The 23,742-nt window shown below is 42.7% G+C and overlaps 1 protein-coding gene across 1 annotated transcript in view; it reads right to left on the reverse strand.

Moving 5' to 3' along the window:
* LOC119772051 (retinoic acid receptor beta-like) overlaps positions 1–23,742 on the reverse strand; it is a 92,606-nt gene that overhangs the window by 38,963 nt on the left and 29,901 nt on the right. Inside the window, exon 3 of the mRNA XM_038268324.1 lies at positions 15,635–15,776. Coding sequence (XP_038124252.1) covers positions 15,635–15,776 — 142 coding nt within the window. The remainder of the gene's footprint in view (positions 1–15,634; positions 15,777–23,742) is intronic.

A 23,742-nucleotide genomic window follows, 5' to 3' on the forward strand; every position in this document is an offset into this window, starting at 1 on the left:
AGTGATTGTTAATGTCTCACCGACATCATCATAAAAAACATGTACCCTCTCCAATTGATCTCTTCAGCTTTTGAACTTTTGCAAGGTGCTGAGATCCTTACTAAGTTGGGTTTGAGAAATGCTTCTCATCTCTTGATGATTAGAGATGGGGATGAATGTAAGACTGCCTTTAATACTCCCATTGGTCACTATGAGTACCTTGTGATGCCATTTGGACTCATACATGCCCAAGCTGTTTTCCAATACATGATGTGCTCAGGGACATGCTCAATGAGTTTGTTTTTGTGTACCTAGATGACATTCTTATTTTCCCCTGATGAGCACTTTCACGCCAAACATGTTTACAAGGTTCTCCAGTGACTCCTTCAGCACCAGCTCTATGTGGAACAAGAGAAGTGTGAGTTTAATGTTCCTATAGTCTCTTTTCTTGGCTTCATTGTGGCTCAAGGAGAAATTTGAATGCATCCAGCCAGAGATTCGGGGCTCTGAGAAGCACCAGCTTCAACTTCAAGAAAGGAGGTGCAAAGATTTTTGGGTTTTGCAAACATTCTACAGGAAAATTATAAGAGACTTTTTTAGCAAACGCCCCACCCTTGCCTGCCTTAACCTTTCCCACTTCTAAGTTTCTGTGGTCTTCTCGAACTAACACTGCCTTCCAGGAGCTCAAGAAATGTTTGATCTCCGCTCCGATTCACAATGCCAGATCCTCTGCTTCAGTTTGTGGTGGAGGTGTAAGCTTCAGATTCTGGACTGAGGGCGGTCCATGCGCCCAACGCAGGATAATCTTATCCATATCTGTGCTTTCCCCTCATATAAACTGTCTGCTGCACAGATATAAGATCAGGGATCAAGTGCTGTTGTCCATTAGGGTGGTTTTGGATGAATGGCGTCACTGGCTTGAAGGGGCAGAACAGCCATTCATTGTATGAACAGCCCTCAAGAACTTGGAGTACCTTCATAGGACCAAGAGACTGAACCCCCACCAAGCCAGGTGGGCCTTTTTTTAGCCACTTCAATTTCGTGGTGTCTTATAGACCAGATTCTAAAAATGCAAAACCAGATGCTCTGTCTCGTTTGCATAACCCTGCCTCCTCCACTCAGGTTGTAGACCACATCATTCCATCCTCATGAATTGTAGGGGCAATGACTTGGAGTATAGAGGAGTAAGTAAAACAAGTGTCTGTGGGACTCCAGCCCCCAGTTGGGTGTCCTGTCTTTGTTTTCCTGGAACTGAGGTCCCAGGTTATTTATTGGGCACATGCATCTAGTTTTTCCTCTCATCCCGGGGTCAAGAGGACGCTGTTTGTAATACAGCAATGGTCCTGGTGGCCTTCTATGGAAAAATATATTTCTGAATATGTTTCAGACTGTCCGGTCTGTGCCCAGCAGAAACCTTCCCACACACATTCTTCTGGGCTTCTCCAGCCACTCTTAATTCTAGCTCGACCATGGTCTCATATCTCTCTGCTTTTTGTCATTGGACGGCCTGTTTCTTAGGTTACACCACCATTCTCACAGTTGTTGGCAGATTCTCTAAAATGGCTAATTTCATTCATCTTGTCAAACTGCCCTCTGAAAAGAAGACAGCAGAAAACTTAATGGCTCATGTATTCAGAATCCATGGTTTCCCAATATGGTTTCTGACAGAGGGCCCCAGTTTGCATCTCACTTTTGGAAAGCCTTATGCTCCTTGTTGGGTACAGTCAGTCTCTTATCAAATTATCGTCCTCAGACCTATTAACAGTCTGAAGGTCTTAATCAGGAGTTGAAGACTGGTTTAGGTATCCTCACCTCCTGATGTCGTGGTAGCAGGTATCCTAACCTCCTCCTGTGGTAAGCAGCTCTTTGGGGTGGAGTTTGCTCACAACATGCTACCTTGTTCATCCACTGGTTTTCCCGTTTCCAATGTGTCCATGGCTATAACCTCATTGATATTCATGGACACCAACCGTCCGTCCACCCGTCCGTCTTCGTTCGCTTACCAGGGTTGAGTCATGGGGGTAGCAGCATCAGTAGGGAGGCCCAGACGTCCCTCTCCCCAGCCACTTGGGCCAGCTCCTCCGGGGGGAACTCCAAGGTGCTCCCAGACCAGCCGAGAGACATAGTCCCTGGTCTCCCCCTGGTTCTCCTCCCGGTGGGATGTGCCTGGAACACTTCACCAGGAAGACTTCCAGGAGGCATCCTAAACAGATGCCCGAGCCACCTCAACTGGCTCCTCTCGATGTGGAGGAGCAGCGGCTCTACTCTGAGTTCTCCCCGGATGACTGAGCTCCTCACCCTATCTCTAAGGGAGAGCCCAGACACACCACGGAGAAAACTCATTTCAGCCGCTTGTACCCGGTATCTCATTCTTTTGGTCATGACCAACAGAATGAGATGCTCTAAAAACATTCTAAATGACTTCGTTTCGAGTAAATTCTGGACGCTACCCACTCAGGACACTTGGAATACATTGGACGAGCAGTATGGAGGAATATTGACACATTTTTTGTGGACTTTTATGGACCTTTCTGCCTCGGGCGCAATAGACCTCCATTATTTGAATGTCAGCAGACAGCAAGAAGCCTCCCAGATCTCCAGATGCATTTGAGATATCAAAAAAGTACTCCAGAGTGTTGTTCAGCATGGGGGTGAGTAGAAAATGAAGGCTAATCATATTTTGGGTGTACTATTCCTTTAAGGCTGCAGGCTGTGGGGATCAAACCGGGTAAATTCAACCTTTTCAAAGCACAGACGCGCTGCTCTAACCACTCGACCAGCACTCCCCACAGAATTTAATAAAAACTAGTCAAGACCCGCAGTGAGAGGGAGAGGAAAAACTGTTACTGACTGAAACAATCGTTTGAAACTCCACTGCCTTCACTAAAACTTTCAGCTGCTGTCAAACGGGTTCCTTTCTGTCCTCCTACAGCTCATCCTGCAGAGTTATTGACTACATCTGCAGTAATAAACTGTCTCAGCACTACATCTCTACCACTGTCCTGTTGGTGTTTAGGTCTAACATAATCAGAACAGATGACAGAAGAATCAGACTATGGACCCAGCCACAGCAGAGACAGTAATGCTTCTTCAGAGGGGGATAGAGGAAGGTAAATATAGCTCAGAGGACGTAGTGTGGATGGGATTACTCCTCAATGAATGCGTTCAGCTACTCTACTTCTCTGTATGGCAGGCTACCTGTTTGGCTCCATCACAGCTAACAGCGAGCTGAAGCACCAAGAGTTATTCATCAGGGTCCAGTGCAGACTTTCAGAGACTCTCCCAGCATGGCTCCCCATGCCGCCTTCAGAGAAAACAGCTTTTCTTGCTTTCCCACCTCTTTCCACCGCTTTGCTGTGATAAACAGTCACTCAGTCGGCCCTGCTGATCTCTGCTGTATTTTAAAGGTTTAATAAACACGTTTAAACATTCAGCTTCTCTCAGTCATCTATATGGATTTTAGGATATCAGCAGCCGTTATAGAGATTAGGTTTTGTTTCTCTGCGGAATATACAGAAATCTGATGCTTTTATAATGTTAGACACACTGATAACTAAACACATCAATATCAAGTAGCAAATGCTGTTAATCTAGGTCAAAGGTCACCCCTGCGCTCTCTGGTGTTATCTCCTGTCCCAATATACAGGTGCTGGTCATAAAATTAGAATATCATGAAAAAGTAGATTGATTTCAGTAATTCCATTTAAAAAGTGAAACTTGTATATTATATTCATACATTACATACAAACTCATATATTTCAGATGTTTATTTTGTTTAATTTTGATGATTACAAATGACAACAAATGAAAATCTCAAATTCATCATATCAGAAAATTAGAATATTGTGAAAAGGTTCAAAATTGATGGCCCCTGGTGCCACACTCTAATCAGCTAATTAACTCAAACCACCTGCAAAAGCCTTTAAATGGTCTTTCAGTCTAGTTCTATAGGCTACACAATCATGGGGAAGACTGCTGACTTGACAGTTGTCCAAAAGACGACCATCGACACCTTGCACAAGGAGGGCAAGACACAAAAGGTCATCGCTAAAGAGGCTGGCTGTTCACAGAGCTCAGTGTCCAAGCACATTAATAGAGAGGCGAAGGGAAGGAAAAGATGTGGTCGAAAAAAGTGTACAAGCAGGAGAGATAACCGCACCCTGGAGAGGATTGTGAAACAAAACCCCTTCAAAAATGTGGGGGAGATTCACAAAGAGTGGACTGCAGCTGGAGTGAGTGCTTCAAGAACCACCACACACAGACGTATGAAAGACATGGGTTTCTGCTGTCGCATTCCTTGTGTCAAGCCACTCTTGAACCACAGACAGCGTCAGAAGCGTCTTGCCTGGGCTAAAGAGAAACAGGACTGGACTGCTGGTGAGTGGTCCAAAGTCATGTTCTCTGATGAAAGTAAATTTTGCATTTCCTTTGGAAATCAAGGTCCCAGAGTCTGGAGGAAAAGAAGAGAGGCACTTCATCCACGTTGCTTGAAGTCCAGTGTAAAGTTTCCACAGTCAGTGATGGTTTGGGGTGCCATGTCATCTGCTGGTGTTGGTCCATTGTGTTTTCTGAGGTCCAGGGTCAACGCAGCCACATACCAGGAAGTTTTAGAGCACTTCATGCTTCCTGCAGCTGACCAACTTTTTGGAGATGCAGATTTCATTTTCCAACAGGACTTGGCACCTGCACACAGTGCCAAAGCTACCAGTACCTGGTTGAAGGACCATGGTATCCCTGTTCTTAATTGGCCAGCAAACTCTCCTGACCTTAACCCCATAGAAAATCTATGGGGTATTGTGAAGAAGAAGATGCAATACACCAGACCCAACAATTCAGAAGAGCTAAAAGCCACTATTAGAGCAACCTGGGCTATCATAACACCTGAGCAGTGCCACAGACTGATCGACTCCATGCCACGCCGCATTGCTGCAGTAATACAGGCCAAAGGAGGCCCAACTAAATACTGAGTGCTGTACATGCTCATACTTTTCATGTTCATACTTTTCAGTTGGCCAACATTTCTATAAATCCTTTGTTTTTATTGGTCTTCAGTAATATTCTAATTTTCTGATATGATGAATTTGAGATTTTCATTTGTTGTCATTTGTAATCATCAAAATTAAACAAAATAAACATCTGAAATATATGAGTTTGTATGTAATGTATGAATATAATATACAAGTTTCACTTTTTAAATGGAATTACTGAAATCAATCTACTTTTTCATGATATTCTAATTTTATGACCAGCACCTGTAGATATTTAATCATTGCTCACAATATAACCACATGAGGATTTATTTATTTTTTTTTATCTGTTCTCATATCTGCTTTTTTTGGGGGCAGTATTAGACAAAAATGCAGTCGGCTAAAAGTGGCATGTCAGAGTTTTACAAAAGACAGACTGTCTCCAGGATTCAGATGGGCCCTCCTCAAGCTATCATTTTCTCCAAATGGATTGCTGTTAACCCCTGTAAAGGTCACGATTGTGAAGCACAGCCATGACAGACTGTGTTTGAAATCTAAGAACATTTATTGAACATTAAAAAACAAGTTAATCTACTGAACACTGAACTGAGTGAGGGAAGGCTCTAAGGTGAGCATCCGGTTGGTGTTGATCCTCTACAGCAGAAAAGGAGTAACGTCCCTTTCTCATCAGACACGCTGCGGGGGGTTTAGCCTGCAGATATCAAGATATCATATTTTCTATGATACCTCCACTGAGGTGTGAAACAGCATAAATGAAAGGAGTGGCACCCCCCACCAGGACTAATGAAGTATGAAGTGGGCCTGAGCTATAAATGCTGATGCAATCAAAGGATGCCAATAGCCTGTGAAATGCAAACTGTTGTCACTGCATCCTTCTCTTAATAGACGACAATATAGTGGGAGAACAACACTGACAGGAAAGTTAAAGAATATGTCGAGAAAATAAACACGGGCAGCATTTGCTGCTGGTCGGCTTATAGCTGCGGTCAGCCTCCGAATGAAAGAAGAGGGCCAGAGATCCTGGAGAGAGGCTCAGGAGCCATGGAGCAGTTTTAAACCACGGGTTCAAGCTAGCAGAAATGAGCGATCAGCTAACGCTACCTTATAATGCGCATATGGACCCTGTTTTATTAACGCCAGGTGACTCTCATGACCCTCACAAGTGTGGGGAGTGTTGGCCTAGTGGTTAGAGCAGTGTGCTTGCGCTCTTAAAAAGTTGCAAGTACCCAGTTCAATCCCCACCGCCTCCACTCTGGGTCCCTGAGCAAGACCCTTAACCCCACACTGCTCCCTGGGCACCACACAATAACAGAGTCAGGAATCCAGTTTGTGTGGTCTGTTTTTGTGTTTCCTTTCCTCCTCCACCAGGTGGTGCCCTGTCCTCATTGGGTCTCCCTGCACACCTGCAGCTCATTGCCTCATTACCTGTGGAGCGTTCTTAAGCTGCTGACTGCCACTACCTCGAGGCCAGAGTGTTTGCCAATACAGGGTACTCTAGCCATGCTTAGTTTAGCAGAGTCTAACCTGAGTCTGTGTTTTTTGCCAGTTTTGGATTCTCTAGCCAAGCTGAGTTTTGTTGAGTCAAACTGAGTTTTTGTTAACCTGAGTCTTAACTTTGTTTTTGTCTGTGCCTCTCGGCAGGAAGTCATCCTGCAAATTGCATTTGTTCTGTCCTTCTCTCTCTGGAAGGATCAACTGAGCTTCTAACTGAGCTGGGGTTCCAAACAGGAAGTTTGGGTCCACTTTCCCCAAGAGATTGTTTGAGTTTCACACCAAGCAAAGATTTCTTCTGCACCACAGCCCGTGCAAGTACAGTAGGAAATCTGAGTGGCAGTCAGCTTCTCCATTCGCCAAGGAACATCCGCAGTCTGAGTAACCCAGTCCGCCCATCACCAAACAAGACAATCTCTGGTACAATCCTCACAGTCTGGATTCCATAAAGGACACCTTTCCCTGGAGAAGTGAGTCTGCAACCTTTTCCTCCTATGCAAAAACAAAGATTCAAATTTCCCACTGAGCCTGAACTAATCACAGTGTCTTCCCCTCACCTTTCAGTCCCTGTTGAGCAGTGCTCAGAGCAGCACTGGATTCATCACATCCTTAAATAAACCTGTTTAAACCTTTCCCTGGTCTCTCTGTTTGGTCTTCTTCATCTTGGGGTAAGACCTTTAATATAATCATGACAGGCAGCCCACTGCTCCCCAAGGAGATGGATTAAATGCTTGTGAGATCCATAAAGTTCAAGTCTTTTTAATAATCGACGGGGTTCTACTTGGTAATATGCTTTTCCATCAGTGACAGTAGAATTATTATCTAGTAGAGTAGTCGTGTTTCCTGCCTACGTATCTCAGTCATTGACTTAATGATAATTGAACTTTCTGATCTCACATTGGAGAAATTCACTCTGCATTTAACGATTGCTGCTAATGTGGTGAACTAAGTCCAATAACCCCTGTACCCCCTCCTGGACCTAAGGAACCACTGGGGCACATTGGAGAAGACCGCCAGGGAAAAAGAGCGAGGAGAGGCTACTGCTAGCTGGAGCTAACTTGGATGCTAACTGCCAGTTATTGAAGGAGTACAGCTGTGGTCCAGCGTGGCCCACTGGGCCGACCTAGCAGCAAAGCAGGGGAGAGAAGGCATCAGTTAGCCTGTGTCTGTGCTGGAGGTAGGATAAGGAAACAGTCCTTTTAGGGATAAATTAAAACAGCTTTTTTGAAAGCCACCTAGAAACGTTTTAAGAGCATTCCCTATATTATCCATTCTTAGAAAAATGTATATCTTATCATTTTATTTCAGGCTACAGGCATTTGGCTAAGGAATGTAAAGTGTTGCTCTAAATCAGGAGAGCAAATATTTCTCTCAAGGCCTGGTATTATCCAGCTATGAAGCCATAGACGACTGATAACTTCTGACCACCCTGATAACATCAGACCCCTCCTTGTAACATTTGAATGGTAATTCCTTTGAAGTGCAACAGTAAAAGCAGCAGAAAAGAGAGGTTTGGGCAGAGTTGAGTACAGACTTTTCAAGGGGTCTCATCCTTGGTCTGTCCTCTCTCTCTCTTTTCTGCAGAAAAGAAAAGAATACTTGCTTTGTTTGGTTTTTATTTCTAGGTCAATGAGTGGTTATCATTATTATCCCAACATTTCCACTTGCTGACTGGAGGAGCAACAAGCTGAAAAACCACTGTTGGTCAGAGTTAAGGACTTGATGTTAAAGTCCCAGGGGGTAACACCCACGATGGATGCTGTTCCTGGACTTCAGCTCAGCTTTCAGCACCATCATCCCACAGCATCTGATGGGCAATCTGGAACAGCTGGGCTTCAATACACCCCTCTGCTATTGGCTGCTAGACTTCCTCACCAACAGACCTCAGTCAGTCCGGGTCGGACAGAACGCCTCTGATGTCATCAGTCTAAGCCCCTCCCCTCAGGGCTGCATCCTGAGCCCCCTGCCGTTCACCCTGATGACACACGACTTCGTGGAGCAGCTGGTGGAGCAGAGATAACAGCCTGATCCTGAAGGTGGAGAAGACCAAGGAGATCATGGTGGACTTCAGGAAGAAGCGGCCTAACCACGCTCCACTGCTCATCAACAGCTCAGCTGTAGAGGTGGTCAGCAGCACCACATTCATCACAGACACCCTCACCTGGACTGGAAACACCACCTCACTGGTCCACAGGGCCCAGAAGCGCTTGGACTTCCTGCGGAGGATGAGGAGAGCCCACCTGCCCCCCCCCATCCTCCCCACCTTCTCCAGAAGCACCATAGAGAGCGTTCTGAGCAGCTGTCTCACTGTGTGGTGTGGAGGCTGCAGCGCCTCAGACTGGAAGAAGGTGAGAACAGCAGAGAGGATCATGGGGGCTCCTCTTCCCTCCATTAAAGACATTTCATCCCAGCGCTGCGTGTCCCGAGCCCGTGACATCATCAATGACCCCTCACCCCCCCACCATGGACTGTTCTCCCTGCTGCCCTCTGGGAAGAGGCTTCACAGCATTCAATGCAGGACCAGCAGGTTCTGCAGCAGCTTCTTCCCCACCACCATCACACTGATGAATGTTTTTTAAAATGGGTTATTTTTATTTATAAAAATAAAAATTTATGTTACAACTGTAAATATACAGTCATATGTTTTAATATATTTATTACTATTTTCAAGACTGGAAAAATGAAATTGTCTAGAGCTGTTTTAAACAAAAATTTTGTTGTATACAAAATGACAATAAATGCATTTGTCTCTGTCTGTCTAACGTAGAGCGGCGAGTTATTAGAATGAGGAGATGAAGAAGGACATTTCTGAGTAGAAATTGACAGGCTGTCCAAAAAACCTTTCTGAATGATGCAATTCCTCCTGGCCTGTTGAAATGCAGTCAGGATCTGAAAGTAAACCGAATGACTGTTGCTGCAAAAGCAGAATAGTACAAACGTTCTGCAAGAGTTGCTCTAAGACTGAAATGCATTGATGACCCATTCATTTTCACTGGGTTCTGTGATGTAAACACTGCATTTTGTAAAAAAAACAGAGCAATGGAATAAAGGAGTAGCAATATAGGCCACTGCCTTCAGAAATAGATCGTAATTTACATGTTTACTGTAGACATTGTTCCACTGCTATTAAAAGTTACAGAGTAATGAGCGCTTCCACTTCATTTTGGTTCAGGGCCAGCTTCTCTTCCTATCTGTGTGTTTGATATGAAGCTATTTTCATTCAGCAGGAAACCTGCCATCATTGAAATGCATGAGGACACGTCTTCAGCTGCCTCTCCACAGCAAACGTCTTTAACTTGTAGGAAAACATCCCCTCTGTTTTCAGTCAGCCTGGGCTGTCAGACAGGGTGAGCAACAGCAGGACCACAGACCTGGAGTCAGTTCAGTCACATTCAAACACAGTTCCTCCCAGTATTTATACCGTTTCATGTCCACACAACCTGTTGGTTTAATTTCAAACTGAAAAATTAGAAAAACGTGATGTATTTTATTGGGATTTCTTAGATGAACAAAAGAAGAATGAATCTTTACGGTTTACTAATATTTTTGTTTTTTTACGAAGTTACCTGCCTCCACCATGCTTCACCATGGAGATGGAGTGTTAAGGTTAATCTGCAGTATATATTTATAAGGAGAGCGCGTGAAGATGTCCTTTATTTTCAGAAAGTTGTCTTTCTGAGTGCTACCGTTTCACCTCCTAATCCATCAGACATTCAGATCTGATCCGTCCTCATTTGCATCATTACAGATTTCTTTAACAGAACCTGATATCAGGAGGAGAATATTGATGACAGCACCATAGACAACAGCTGCTCAGTCAGACAGACAGTTAGTGTGATGGAAGACAGGATCAAACTAAGCAGGAACCCATGAGGTGATGAACAGGTCCTAGCCGCTGATCTCTATTTCTTCACTGTATTATTATTATTATGCAGAATAAACTGAAGTCACCTGCCACCATCTTGGTAATCCCCACTCTCATGGAGTCACGCCATAAAAATGCCAGTAATGTAATTATCATAACAATATAATCGATACATGTATATTACGTATATATCATCAATTTAGCGCTTTTGTCACATCATCAGATAGTGTGTGTGTCTGTGTGTGTGTGTGTGTGTGTGAAGGCGCGCTTTTATTGCATGGTGGGGACCAATTCTATAAATCTTAGCATATTGTGGGGACCGTGTGCTCTAGTGGGGACCAATGTCTGGTCCCTATGGGTAGAAATGGTGTTTCAGGCTTAAGTGCTAAGGACTATGGAGTGAATTGAGTTAAGGTTAGACTTAGGGTAAGGTATGAATCCGTAATGCTTAGGGTTAAGGTAAAGGTCATTGTTAGGCTGTAGAAATGAATGGAATTCAATTGAAGGTCAGGTTAGTTTCTGGTTTAGGGTCTGGGTTAGTTGCTGGGTTAATGTCTGGGTGGTTTCTGGGTTAGTGTCTGGTTAGTTTCCGGGTTAGTGGCTGGGTTAATGCCTGGGTTAATATCTTGGTTATTGTCTGGATTAGTGGCTCGATTAATGCCTGGGTTAGTTGCTGGGTTAATGTCTGGGTGGTTTCTGGGTTAGTGTCTGGTTAGTTTCCGGGTTAGTGGCTGGGTTAATGCCTGGGTTAATATCTTGGTTATTGTCTGGATGAGTGGCTCGATTAATGCCTGGGTTAGTTTCTGGGTTAGGGTCTGGGTTAGTGTCTGGGTTTATGTCTGGGTTAGTGGCTGGGTTAGTGTCTGAGTTTATGTCTGGGTATTGGTTGGGTTAGTGTCTGGGTTTATGTCTTGGGTTAGGGTATGGGTTTGTGTCTGGGTTTATGTCTGGGTTAGTGGCTGGGTTAGTGTCTGGGTAAGTGGCTGGGTTAATGTCTTGGTTGATGTCTGGGTTAGGGTATGGGTTTGTGTCTGGGTTTATGTCTGGGTTAGTGGCTGGGTTAGTGTCTGGGTAAGTGGCTGGGTTAATGTCTTGGTTGATGTCTGGGTTAGGGTATGGGTTTGTGTCTGGGTTTATGGCTGGGTTAGTGTCTGAGTTAATGTCTGGGTTAATGTCTTGGTTAGTGTCTGGGTGAGTTTCTTGTTAATGTCTGGATTAGTGGCTGGGTTAATGCCTGGGTTAATATCTTGGTTAATGTCTGGGTTAAGGTCTGGGTTTGTGTCTGGGTTTATGTCTGGGTTAGTGTCTGAGTTAATGTCTGAGTTAGTGTCTCTGTTAATGGCTGGGTTAATGTCTGGGTTAGGGTCAGGGTTTGTGTCTGGGTTTATGACAGGGTTAGTGGCTGGGTTAGTGTCTGGGTTACTATCTGGGTTAGTTTCTTGCTTAGTGTCTGGTTGAGTGTCTGGGTTAATGTATTGGTTACTGTCTGGGTTAATGTCTTGGTTAGTGTCTGGGTGAGTGTCTTGGTTAGTGTCTGGGTGAGTGTCTTGGTTAACATGTGGGTTAGCGTCTCGGTTAGTGTTTTGTTATTCTTAGGTTAATGTCTGGGCTAGTGGCTGGGTTAGTGTCTTGGTTAACGTGTGGGTTAGTGTCTGGGTTAGTGTCTTGTTAATATTGGGTTAATGTCTGGGTTAATGTCTTGTTAATATTGGGTTAATGTCTGGGTTAATGTCTGGGTTAGTGTCTTGTGAGTGTCTGGGTTAGTGTCTGGGTTAATGTCTGAGTTAATGTCTGGGTTAGTGTCTTGTTAATATTGGGTTAATGTCTGGGTTAATGTCTTGTTAATATTGGGTTAATGTCTGGGTTAATGTCTTGTTAATATTGGGTTAATGTCTGGGTTATTGGCTGGGTTAGTGTCTTGTTAGTGTCTGGGTTAATGTCTGGGTTAGTGTCGAGTAATCTTGGGTTAATGTCTGGGTTAGTGTCTTGGTTAATCTTGGGTTAATGTCTGGGCTGGTGTCTGGGTTAGTGTCTGGGTTACTGTCTGGTTTAATGTCTGGGTTAATTTCTTGGTTAGTGTCTAGGTTAATCTTGGTTTAATGTCTTGGTTAATGTCTGGGTTAGTGTCTTGTTTAATGTCTTTGTTAATATCTGGGTTAGTGTCTTGGTTAATCTTGGGTTATTGTCTGAGTTAGTGGGTGGGTTAGTCTCTTGTTAGTGTGGGTTCGTGTCTGGCTTAGTGTCTGGGTTAGTGTCTGGGTTAGTGTCTTGCTTAACGTTTGGGTTAATTTCTTGGTTAGTGTCTAGGTTAATCTTGGTTTAATGTCTTGGTTAATGTCTGGGTTAGTGTCTTGTTTAATGTCTTGGTTAATGTCTGGGTTAGTGTCTTGGTTAATCTTGGGTTATTGTCTGAGTTATTGGGTGGGTTAGTCTCTTGTTAGTGTGGGTTCGTGTCTGGCTTAGTGGCTGGGTTAGTAGATGGGTTAGTGTCTGTTTAATGTCTTGGTTAATGTCTGGGTTAATGTCTGGGTTAGTGTCTTGGTTAATCTTGGGTTATTGTCTGAGTTAGTGGGTGGGTTAGTCTCTTGTTAGTGTGGGTTCGTGTCTGGCTTAGTGGCTGGGTTAGTAGATGGGTTAGTGTCTGGGTTAGTGTCTGGATTAATGTCTGGGTTAGTGTTTGGGTTAGTGTCTTGATTAGTGTCTGGGTTAATGTCTTTTGTTAGTGTCTGGGTTAGTGTCTTCGTTAACATCTGGGTTAATATCTGGGTTAATGGCTGGATTAATGTCTAAGTTAGTGTCTAGGTTAGTGTCTGGGTTAGTGTCAGGTTATTTTCTGGTTTAGTGTCTGGTTATTGGCTGGGTTAATGCCGGGGTTAATGTCCGGCGTTAGACACTCTCTCGATGACCCCCCCCCCCCACCCAGTCCGACGACTAGAGCAGTTGGTTAGGGGATCAAAGGCAATGCACGGGCCGACGCACGTTCGTTGGTTCGTGTCTGGGTTAGGTTCTGGGTTAATGTCTGGGTTAGTGTCTTGATTAGTGTATGGGTTAGTGGCTGGGTTAGTGTCTTGATTACAGTCTGGGTTAATGTCTGCGTTAGTGTCTGGGTTAGTGGCTGGGTTAATGTCTGGGTTAGTGTCTTGGTTAATGTTGGTTTATTGTCTGGGTTAGTGTCTTGTTTAATCTTGGTTTATTGTCTGGGTTAGTGTCTTGGTTAATCTTGGTTTATTGTCTGGGTTAGTGTCTTGGTTAATCTTGGGTTAATGTCTGGGTTAGTGTCTGGGTTAGTCTCTTGTTAGTGTAGGTTCGTGTCTGGCTTAGTGGGTGGGTTAGTAGATGGGTTAGTGTCTGGGTTAATGTCTGGGTTAGTGTTTGGGTTAGTGTCTTGATTAGTGTCTGCGTTAGTGTCTGGGTTAATGTCTTGTTAGTGTCTGGGTTAGTTTCTGGTTTACTGTCTGGTTAGTGGCTGGGTTAATGCCGGGGTTAATGTCTGGGTTAGTGTCTTGATAAGTGTCTGGGTTAGTGTATGGGTTAGTGTATTGGTTAACGTCCTGGTTAATATTTGGGTTAATGTCTGGTTAGTGGCTGGGTTAATGCCGGGATTAATGACTGGGTTAGTGTCTGGGTTAGTGGCTGGGTGAGTGTCTTGATTACACTCTGGGTTAATGTCTGGGTTAATCTCTGGGCTAGTTTCTGGGTTAGTGCCTCGTTAGTGTCTGGTTTACTGTATGGTTAGTGTCTGGGTTAATGCCTGGGTTAGTCTCTGGGTTTGTTTCTGGGTTAGGGTCTGGTATTAATATCTTGGTTAATGTCTGGTTTAGGTAATTGAAAAAGAAAGTCAATGAAAACAAACCTCTATGTCTGTTTAACCCAACAGAACAATAACCAAGATAAAATATAAACTTTGAGTTTAATCTGATCTAATGATCATATTGTTCTGTTAACCTTCAGTCACTCAATAATGTCCAACCAGTAACTGCTTTGATTGGGTTTATTCACCACATGCTTTTGATTACGTAAGAAGTTCTAACAGCGACACACAACTTTAACGACTGAAAATATAAAAGCAAACATGCAACTTAAATTGAAAAAATCCTCCACCTCTAAAGTTCGCTGTGAATTTGCCATTATGCTTCCAGTTATGCCTGGAATGGATAAAACTATAATGCTTATAACATCTTCACTGATTCCAGTAGTTCTGTTGAATTTATAATGTCTGTAAAATATAAGCACAGCTACCTACGGAGCCCGCTAACAGACTTGGGAAAAGAGATTTATAATGTTCGCTCTACATATCAATTTGATCTCTCGAAAAAAAACTAAGTTGTGTGCAAACTCACAATTTCCTAATTTTTGTCTAAAGCATAAAGGTGCACACAAATTAGTAAAGCATGATCCTTGTCCAGAGCAGCTTCTGCAGCAGTTAGAGGAACAATCCAACATGATAGAGAATGAAGGAGTTTAATTTAAAGCAGCTCTTATAATTCTGGACTGACGTCCTGCAGGCTGCTCTCCTCTCTACTAACAGAGGAAGGTCCTGACGTCCTGATAGATCCCATGGGCTCCACACTAACAGTTTAACACCAGCGCAGCATGAAGCAGTGAGGCACCTGAAGATCTACTCACGCTCTGAAATGCATCGGATCAGGTGGAAAACGATGAGCTTCTGCTGTCCAACACCTGCAGCCTCCTCCAGGAGAGGAAACAACATGTCTGACACTGAACCGTTCCATAGATCCTGATAACGAGCAGAGATGGTTCAATCTAGCCTGATTTCTCTACTGGAGCTTTTCAGGATATATAGTCTGCCAGGTTATATTCTCCTTTTCAGGTGTTTTGCTTCACTGCTAGCATAGCATCTGATACGGCATACTGATAAATCCTCTTATAGTTTCCTCCTTCAGGGGTTCCAGATAATAATGTTTGATCAAAAACTAGAGAAAAAGCTGCTTCGCCATCTTCTGAACATGTCTGAGCGCTTTACTCCCAAACGCTGCCTCCACTTCTGATGCTCCTGGTTCAGACGCCTTTATTTGTTTCTGTCCATCAGATCAGAACCTGCAGGAATAATTTATTTCTATCAGATGTTTGTGTTATCTGGATATTCCAGAAGCTCAGACAGGAGAACCGTGTTCCCTCCAGCAGTAGGATCTATAATTATATAGCATGGTGGTTCCTCATCCCCTGCCTGTTTCCACCCTGTTTAATAATCCCTGCTGCTAATCAAGGCTAGTTTGAAACCTCCAGAACTGTCACATTGTTCCACAATCTCTAGAAATTTGTCCCACAATCCGCTGCTTTAGACACTTACACTCTTTGGACATTCCTACAGCAAAGCACTTCTGCAGGCGGCAGTACTGGCAGCGGTTCCTCGTCACTTTGTTGATGATGCAGTTCTTGTCCCGGTGACACGTGTACACCATGTTCTTCTGAATGCTGCGCCGAAAAAAGCCCTGAGGAGACACACAGAGGACAGTGGTAGCCTCTGAACATCGGTTTTTAGACAGTCACATTTTTCCCATCAGTGCTACAAATGAACCTGATGTCAGAATAACCACACGCAGCCACTGCTGCTCAGAGCGTTAGCAGGTCCCTGCTGGGGCTCTGCACAGCCTCTAATGTTGGATTTAAGCTCAGACTGAGAGCGCTGTTGGGAACAGAGAAGAAGAGGCTGTGCAGGAGATTAACTGTGGTTCAGCTGCGCTGGGACGCACCGCTCCTGAACTTCACAAGGTGACATTGAGTTCTGTGGAAGAGCAAAGCTTCTCACTTCCAGATGAACGCTTTCATTAAAATTCAGGAAAACAACAGAGAAGTAAGAGAAAAACTGGCTAAGAATTATTAGCAACTTAGAATAAAATCCACCAGCCCGTCTAATATATTAGAGTTTAAATCAGGAATCGGGTTTTCCCAGAAAGTCACACAAACTCAGAGACCATTTATATAAACTATTAGAAGCTCTGCTTCCTGGAAATAATGAGCATGTGATGAGTGAGGAGATGGGATTGACTTCTAAACATTCAGCATCGGAGCAAATGTTCAGATATGTAGAATAAAAGTATTCACGCCCCTGAGATTTGTCCTAATGCCCCCACCCCCTCTCACATTTAGACATTGAGGGTTCTGGGTTGTTGATTGGGGGGTGCGCTGGCACTGCCTGTCCTCCAGAGGGGGGGTGGACACCCCCTTTGGTGTTCCCAGTTTTAATTACACCTGAGAACAACAACACAACATTTGAGCAGGTGCAGGGAGGACCGGGATCTTCTCACACCCCTATGGGGGGCCACCCAGGCCCCATAACAGCCCAAAACCCATTCGCTGAATGGGGTGTTCAGGGGGAGGAAGTGGCTAGGTGAATTATTTTGGGGGGGAGTGGGGGGGGAGGCTCTGGTTGGGTGGCCTTTGCAGGGCATGTTGGCCCCCATCCCCAGGGGGGCTTTTACTGGGGGTCGTCTGGTGCGGGTGCGGGGCCGGTCCAGAAGCAGGAATGAAATGGGTTTCACATTCACCTATTGGGTCATCCGGTAATCCCGGGACCAACCACCGGCGCCGTCGGGTCCTCGGTCCTGGGATTATTGGATGTGAGTGTTATTGTGTGAATGTGAGTCCGCATATGATTCGACTTCCCTTTTCTTAAAAAATTGGAAACAACCCAAATATAAATGTTATGACTGATTTATTTAACAACTGTGCACAAAATCTTAAACCAAAAGTTCTCTGACTTGGTCAACATGTAAAAAACTGCCACAGGTTCAGTCAGTGCAACTGGAATCTAAAATCTAATGTAAAATTCAGTACAATAAAATAAATTATGAAGAAGCTAAGAGAAAATAATGCAGCTTCTACATGTTAATTTCTAGACAGTCAAAATAAAACAGCCATCAGCTTTTTACAATGTTTAGTGCAAATGGAAATTAAACATCCATTATAAAAGCATATATATATATATATATTTTTTTTTTTTTTTTCTTCTTTTTTTTTACTGCTTCCTCCCAAGAATCTCAATTCTCTGCTAAGTGCGCAGCCCATCCCCCCCTGCCCTCCCTCCACTGGCTGGCACTTGGGCTCGCCGGTGCGCTGGTGGAGCTCGGGGTTCGGATGCCCGGGCGGGTTCTGGCTTATTCCTGCTGGTTGCTCCGCGGGGCCTTTTATCTCCTCTTCTTTTATTATTTCTCCTTTTTTCCTGTTTTTCCTTTTGTTAGAGTTCTGGTTCTGTTATGTTTTCTTCTTTTGGATGTTCAGTTTTGTTTTACTCCATGTTTTATAGTCTTAGTGGTTTAATTCTTATTTTGTTGTGTTTTCTGGTTATTTTCAGTTCTCAGGTTTTTATTTGTTGCCCTCTTGAGTTCTCCTTTTTTCCCTTTCTCCTTTCTTGTTTCTGCTCCTAATCTGTTTGTTAGCTCTCCCTTTGTTTCAGTCTCCCATAAATACTCTCTCTGTGCAGTTCTTTAGTGCCGGTTCCTCAACAAACATGCTCCGACTCCTTCTCTCTGAGCCTTCCTCCTTTTGATAGTGATTCCCCTGATGGGGCGACAGTGGCGTTGGATGGAGGAGTTTGCCCTGTAATCGAAGGGTTGACGGTTCAAGCCCCGACTCCGACTTTCATTGTCGTTGTGTCCTTGGGCAAGACACTTCACCTGCATTGTCTACTGATGGTGGTCAGAGGGCCCGGTGGCGCCAGTGTATGGCAGCCCCGCTTCTGTCAGTGAGCCCCAGGGCAGCTGTGGCTACAATGTAGCTCACCACCATGTGTGTGTGTGTGAATGGGTGAATGAATGTAGTGTAAAGCGCTTTGGTCAAGTCGCCTAACTTGAATAAAGGCGCTATATAAGTACATGCCATTTACCATGTCTCCTTGGTTTCTGGTACATTTAGTTTTCATTTTTTGATTTTTGGACTCCTGGTTTCATGTTAGTTTGGACTTTGTTTTCTTTTTGGATTTTTGGATCAACTCTCTCTGTTTTCAGTAAACTCATTTTTTAAATCCACAAGAAATTCACCTCTGCCTCCCTGCCTCTTCTTTTGGGTCAACTAACCATAACCAAATCGTGACACCTTTCCTGTTCTACTTCCATTCCAGTGTCCATATAATCTGTAAATCTCCCTGCATAATTATAATAAAGCTATTTAATTTCATAAATCAAGCGGAACACTGTGGCGATAGCCGTACTGCTCCGCTTGTGAAAGCAAAATCTGTTGGGCTCTTTTTGGAATCAAGACAATTATTCTTTTTTCCACATTGCCAGAAAGGACACTGTAAAAAAAACAAAAAATCAAAAGAAGAATTTAGACCTTCACAGAAAAACAAATGCAAATGAAAAAAAAGTTTGTAAACGGGGAAGATAGAGATCAGCTTAGTGGAAATAGACAACTGGTACAGAAGAAATTGTGGCCTTTCAGTTCTTGTTCTGTTTTTTTTTTTAATCAGGTTGGTCACTTTTCTTCATTGATGGTTTTTAATTTCAGTGAAAACAAAATTCAGTCTGACTTCACTGCGACTGTAAAAATCCGTCATTCCTGATTCTATGTTTGCCGTTTCTCACTTTGACCCACCGGCAGATGCAGGCTCTCTCAGTCAGCACATGGTCGCAACCAAAAAGTAAAACAATAAAAAAACTAGTTTGTTTTTTAACTTTTCTAGGAATTTAAATTCCATTCTGTAACGATGAGATCAAACTGATCATGATCTGTTCTGCATATATGTTAAAAAGGCAAAGGGATCAGGAAGCAAACTCTCAATGAAATAATGTAATAAACAACTAGAACCTTTAATCAAAAAATATTTTAATACTTCAACCAACAGGGTCGAGCAAATGGTACAAACAACAGAGCTGGGGCTCTAACAGATTGATCTGAAAGAGCTCCGATCTCTGGAATGCTTAATTTCTAAGGTCAGAGCGTCACCGTAAAAGATCTAAGATTTGAATGCAAACTTTAAAGGACCGAGTAAATCGCCTGAATGTTCAGCTGCGCTATGAGGAAAGGTCCCACTCTGAGGAGGACAAACTAAAGATGTTATTTTAGGTCGATGTCTAATCAACAAATGACCTTACAGGTGATGACGTTTCAGCACCATGGACAGCTTTGACAATGACCGGGCGTCTTTTATTTATTGAAGATCCTTTTTCATGGCCCAGGTTTCTCATAGGTGCTTCACAAAGATTCGCTTTTATGATTTCACATGAAGTCATGATCGCCACCTAGTGGACCTGAACATAATTCAATCATCACAGGAGAGTGAAGCCTGTTTGCTGCTAGGAAGATGGAAAATCATTTAGAGGTTTCTGAGCTTTACTGTCCACTAAAGTGGAAAATTCATTCATGAATATTTTCAGAATAGAAATCATGTTTAGGAAAATCCACAATGAACTCCACAATATAATCCTGGTACCAGATATATCACCTGTTTCACATTTTGACGCAATTAAACGCTGTTTTAGTGACAATTGACTGATTACTGCAGACTGAATTTCAATTATATCTGAGAGCAAACTGACAGACTCAAACTTTTGCATCGTTCTGGATGTTGCTATAAAAAACAACAAATAAGCAAATCTAGAAACTGATAGAGTCTCTCTCCAAACTAAAAACCGTCCAGATGTTTGCTTTGGTCAGACGCTGCGATGCTTCTATGTTGGACATCAATAATGGAACCTCTGGGAGCCAAAATGGAGGCAAAACAGAGGATCATTCATCGCTGGGATTTCACACAGGAAGCCTCGTCTCTGCTGATTGTTGTTCTTTACTTTGTGTTCATTTGCTTTTGTTGTGAGATCTTTGGAAAAATCACTTTCCATCATTTAGGCCTTTTTTCACTAGTCTGGTGAGGTTCGCACCAACGAGGAGATGGGAGGGTAGAAACTCCATTTACTATGGCTGCCTATGATGGATAGAGCTTGCCTTTTCATTAGTGAGCCAGGATGCATGATGGGTAACCGATTAGATCGCAGCACTGAGACGGCTGACTCTGGAGCCCATCTCACTTCAGCCTAAAGCATCCATCAATTGTGACGCCAACCTTCCAGCGACGGCGAGGCTCGTCAGAAGCAGCGCTCTGTGTCCTGCTGTGGCATTTGACCGAAGCGAGGTCAGCCCCATCCCGCCATCAGCGCATATCACCCCTGTTTTCAGCAGAAGCCTCATCCTGACAGATGCAAGCATCTTCCTGATGGATGACATTGGAAGCGTCCTGCGGCCCATGAGCTGCTATAAAGGTGCATTCAGGAACCAAGGCTGCTCAGGTACTTATGCCATTCAGAGCTGAGAGGATGCAGCTTACTTAGCCTTGATCATGTGTGTGGATGGATCAGTGATATTCAGTGCAGCATGCAAAGGGTCAGAATGAAGAGCTGAGAGCTGCTATGTTTGCCAAGGAATATTAAGATTTTACTGTCTGAACCTAAACCTGGTGGAAGCTCCAGGCTACATGGTTTAGAAAAACAACTAAGAAAGGATTATTTCTGACAAACAGTTATCATTACCTGATTGAAATTCATTTAATTAGAGGTTAGATGAGCTTTATTGATCTCACAGCGGTGAAATTCACTGGTCACATATTGGCATAAATATTAAAGAAGGTGCAAACAAGGAGGAAAAAGGTGCATTAAGAATAAACAATATATATACAGCATATCAAGATAAATGAGGATTAAGGTGCAAGTGTACATGTATCGCACACAATGAAGAACAAAATATAAATAAGAAAAATTAAAAAATTAAAAATACAAAGAAGTAGCACAGAGATTTGAGGTGACATATGTACAATCTTATACAGTAATGGGCAGTAGCGCCGCTACATGTAGCGAAGCTATTAGTTTAACTACATTTTCCAGTAGCTTGACCGTAGCGTTGCTACTTTATTTATCAAGTAACTTTCCAGTAGTGACGTTATTATTTTTATCAAGTAGCGACGTAGCGTCCACAAACGCTACAAAATCCAGGGCAAAACTAAGTAATGAAACCAGGTTTTCTATTTTGAAACAACAGAGTTATTTGTTGGACATTCACGCATGAGTCTCTATTCTGCCTCTCCTGTCTGTATCTACCGAAACATGCGCATGCGTGCTGCAGTGGAACTCAAAGAATGACACCCGCAGACACACGCAGACACACGCAGGATGGAGGAGGAGACAGGAGCAGAGCGAGAAGAGCAGCCAACTGTCCCTACCACACCGTGGCCTTATTTTCAGAGATTATGAAACTTGTTGAATCCTCAGATAAAAAGTACGTGTTCAGATGTCTGCTTTGCAATAAAAAAAAAAAACTGTTGTCAACGTCCAGGGCATCCAACACCAACCTGAGAACTCACATTCAGGTGAATCACTGCAGTATGCAAGTAAAAATATCTAGCGTCAGTGTAATTCCCAACTCACTTTAGCCAAATGCTGTATGTAAATAAGTAAAACCAAAGCTACCCACCTACCAACAAGCAGTGTGTGATGGAAAGGGACTAGCCAAGTGGCTAAGCAGAAGTGTTTAAAAAAAAAAAAAAAAAAAGCATGAGTGATTTTCAAGGTTCTTGTCCATAGAGAGCTCATGTGGCCAAGACTAGCCATTTGTTTTACATAGCCAAACACTCATTAAAACAAGCAACTGCAGGTAATTTTTTAAATAAAAATGAGAAAAATATATCAGCTTTAACTTTATTGATGCCTTTAATTTCCAGATAGTTCAATCTGATGAGTGCCACTTTAATTAGAGAGCAGTAGCCAAACTTCCATATTGTATTTTCATGGCCTAGTTTACCAGACAGGATGTTTAAATAAATCTGTTTTAAGGCTTATTTGCACAGATAAGATGTTTTAGGTATGGAGGAACAGCTCTACCGTATATAAAATAAATACAAGCTCAATAAATAAATAAGCATTCACTTAATTACCCCCCAAAATACAATGAATAAATATGTAGGTAGAAATTAAATTATACAGTGAGACATAAATATATGTATATCTCTCAATTAGCTTCTTTATTTTTTCACCTTTTTTGTAAACAGTTTCATTTGTTACTTGAATCGACTGTTTAATTGAGGTCTGAAGAAGTTTTCTCTAAGGGAGACCCTAAAGAAATAAGATGCCTTTTGTAGGGTTTTGTTTTCCCTAGAGATGTCCATTGAATGCAAACTCATAGCCATGTCTCCATGTGTAGAACACTACACAGTACCTTTAATTTGGTTCTAATAACAGCAGATTGTTTACTAGTTTGTCTAGTAAATACTTTAGTTTTTTTTTTTTTATGCTGATCATAAAACAATTTTTACACTGTGTTATGTCATTGGCTGATCTTTAGTAAATATTTTAACCATTGTATCAGACTCATTTTGAATTGACATTCGGTTGGTACAACGTTAAGTAGCTTCTGATGTAGTTAAGCTACTTTTAACACATTAGTGTAACTTAGCTTGCTATAATTCTTTAGGTGGTAGCTTTGGTGTAGTGAAGCTGAATTTATTGTTGAGTAACTGATAGCTTAGCTCACTACACTGGACAAGTAGCTTGCCCAACACTGATCTTATATACAGGTAGATTTACTTTTACAATAAAGTGTAGTAGGTGAGGAGCTACGGTGAGGCAGTGGTATGACTATTATATTCACATATATTGCACATTCAGCATATTGCACAGAATATTGCACAGTCAATAAATAAAAAAATATATAATATAGTTAGTTAGTTAGTTAGTTAGTTAGTTAGTTGTTAGTTAGTTAGTTAGTTAGTTAGTTAGTTAGTTAGTTAGTTAGTTAGTTAGTTAGTTAGTTAGTTAGTTAGTTAGTTAGTTAGTTAGTTAGTTAGTTAGTTAGTTAGTTAGTTAGTTATAAAAAATTATAATCTACCTACATCTGCTAGATTCCTTCCTGACCAACATGGAGGTTCTATGTTGATCCAATAATTGCGGTTACAGCTGTTATTATATGAACATATATTATTATATGGTATCCATATCTCATGCTTTCTGTTCCTCCATCCTGAGATTTTCACCCAAACAAGGACAGAAAGGATAGAAGGAAGTCTTTGCTTCCTATAATCCAGGGTTTGGAGCTGGGTTAGAAGTTTTTATCAATAACAATGGAAATATAAAGTCTGTAAAAGGCTGTGATAATAAAGAATCAGGAGAACTGGTCTGAACACATAAAAACAGAGTTCCTGTTTGGAGCTGTCCATAGTCCTGAATGTTGAATTAAAATAAAGTGAAAATGTTCAAGATGAATATTTGACCAAAAACCTTGAGGGTTTTAGTTCAGGTTTCTGCACCGGAAACAAACTTTATGCTGTCAGGATGATAAAGACCAGAGGGAGCCACAGTTCCCTGGTGGACGGTCTAAGTACTGCAGGGTTTGTGTAATTATGCTGTGACCCTCATCCCACTTCACCCCACAAAGGCAGCTCAGGTCAGGCTTCAAACATTTCAGATTCGTTTATCACGG

The sequence above is a fragment of the Cyprinodon tularosa genome, unplaced genomic scaffold, assembly GCF_016077235.1.
Source record: "Cyprinodon tularosa strain WSP-4 unplaced genomic scaffold, ASM1607723v1 ctg1189, whole genome shotgun sequence".
In the NCBI taxonomy this organism is placed as follows: Eukaryota; Metazoa; Chordata; class Actinopteri; order Cyprinodontiformes; family Cyprinodontidae; genus Cyprinodon; species Cyprinodon tularosa.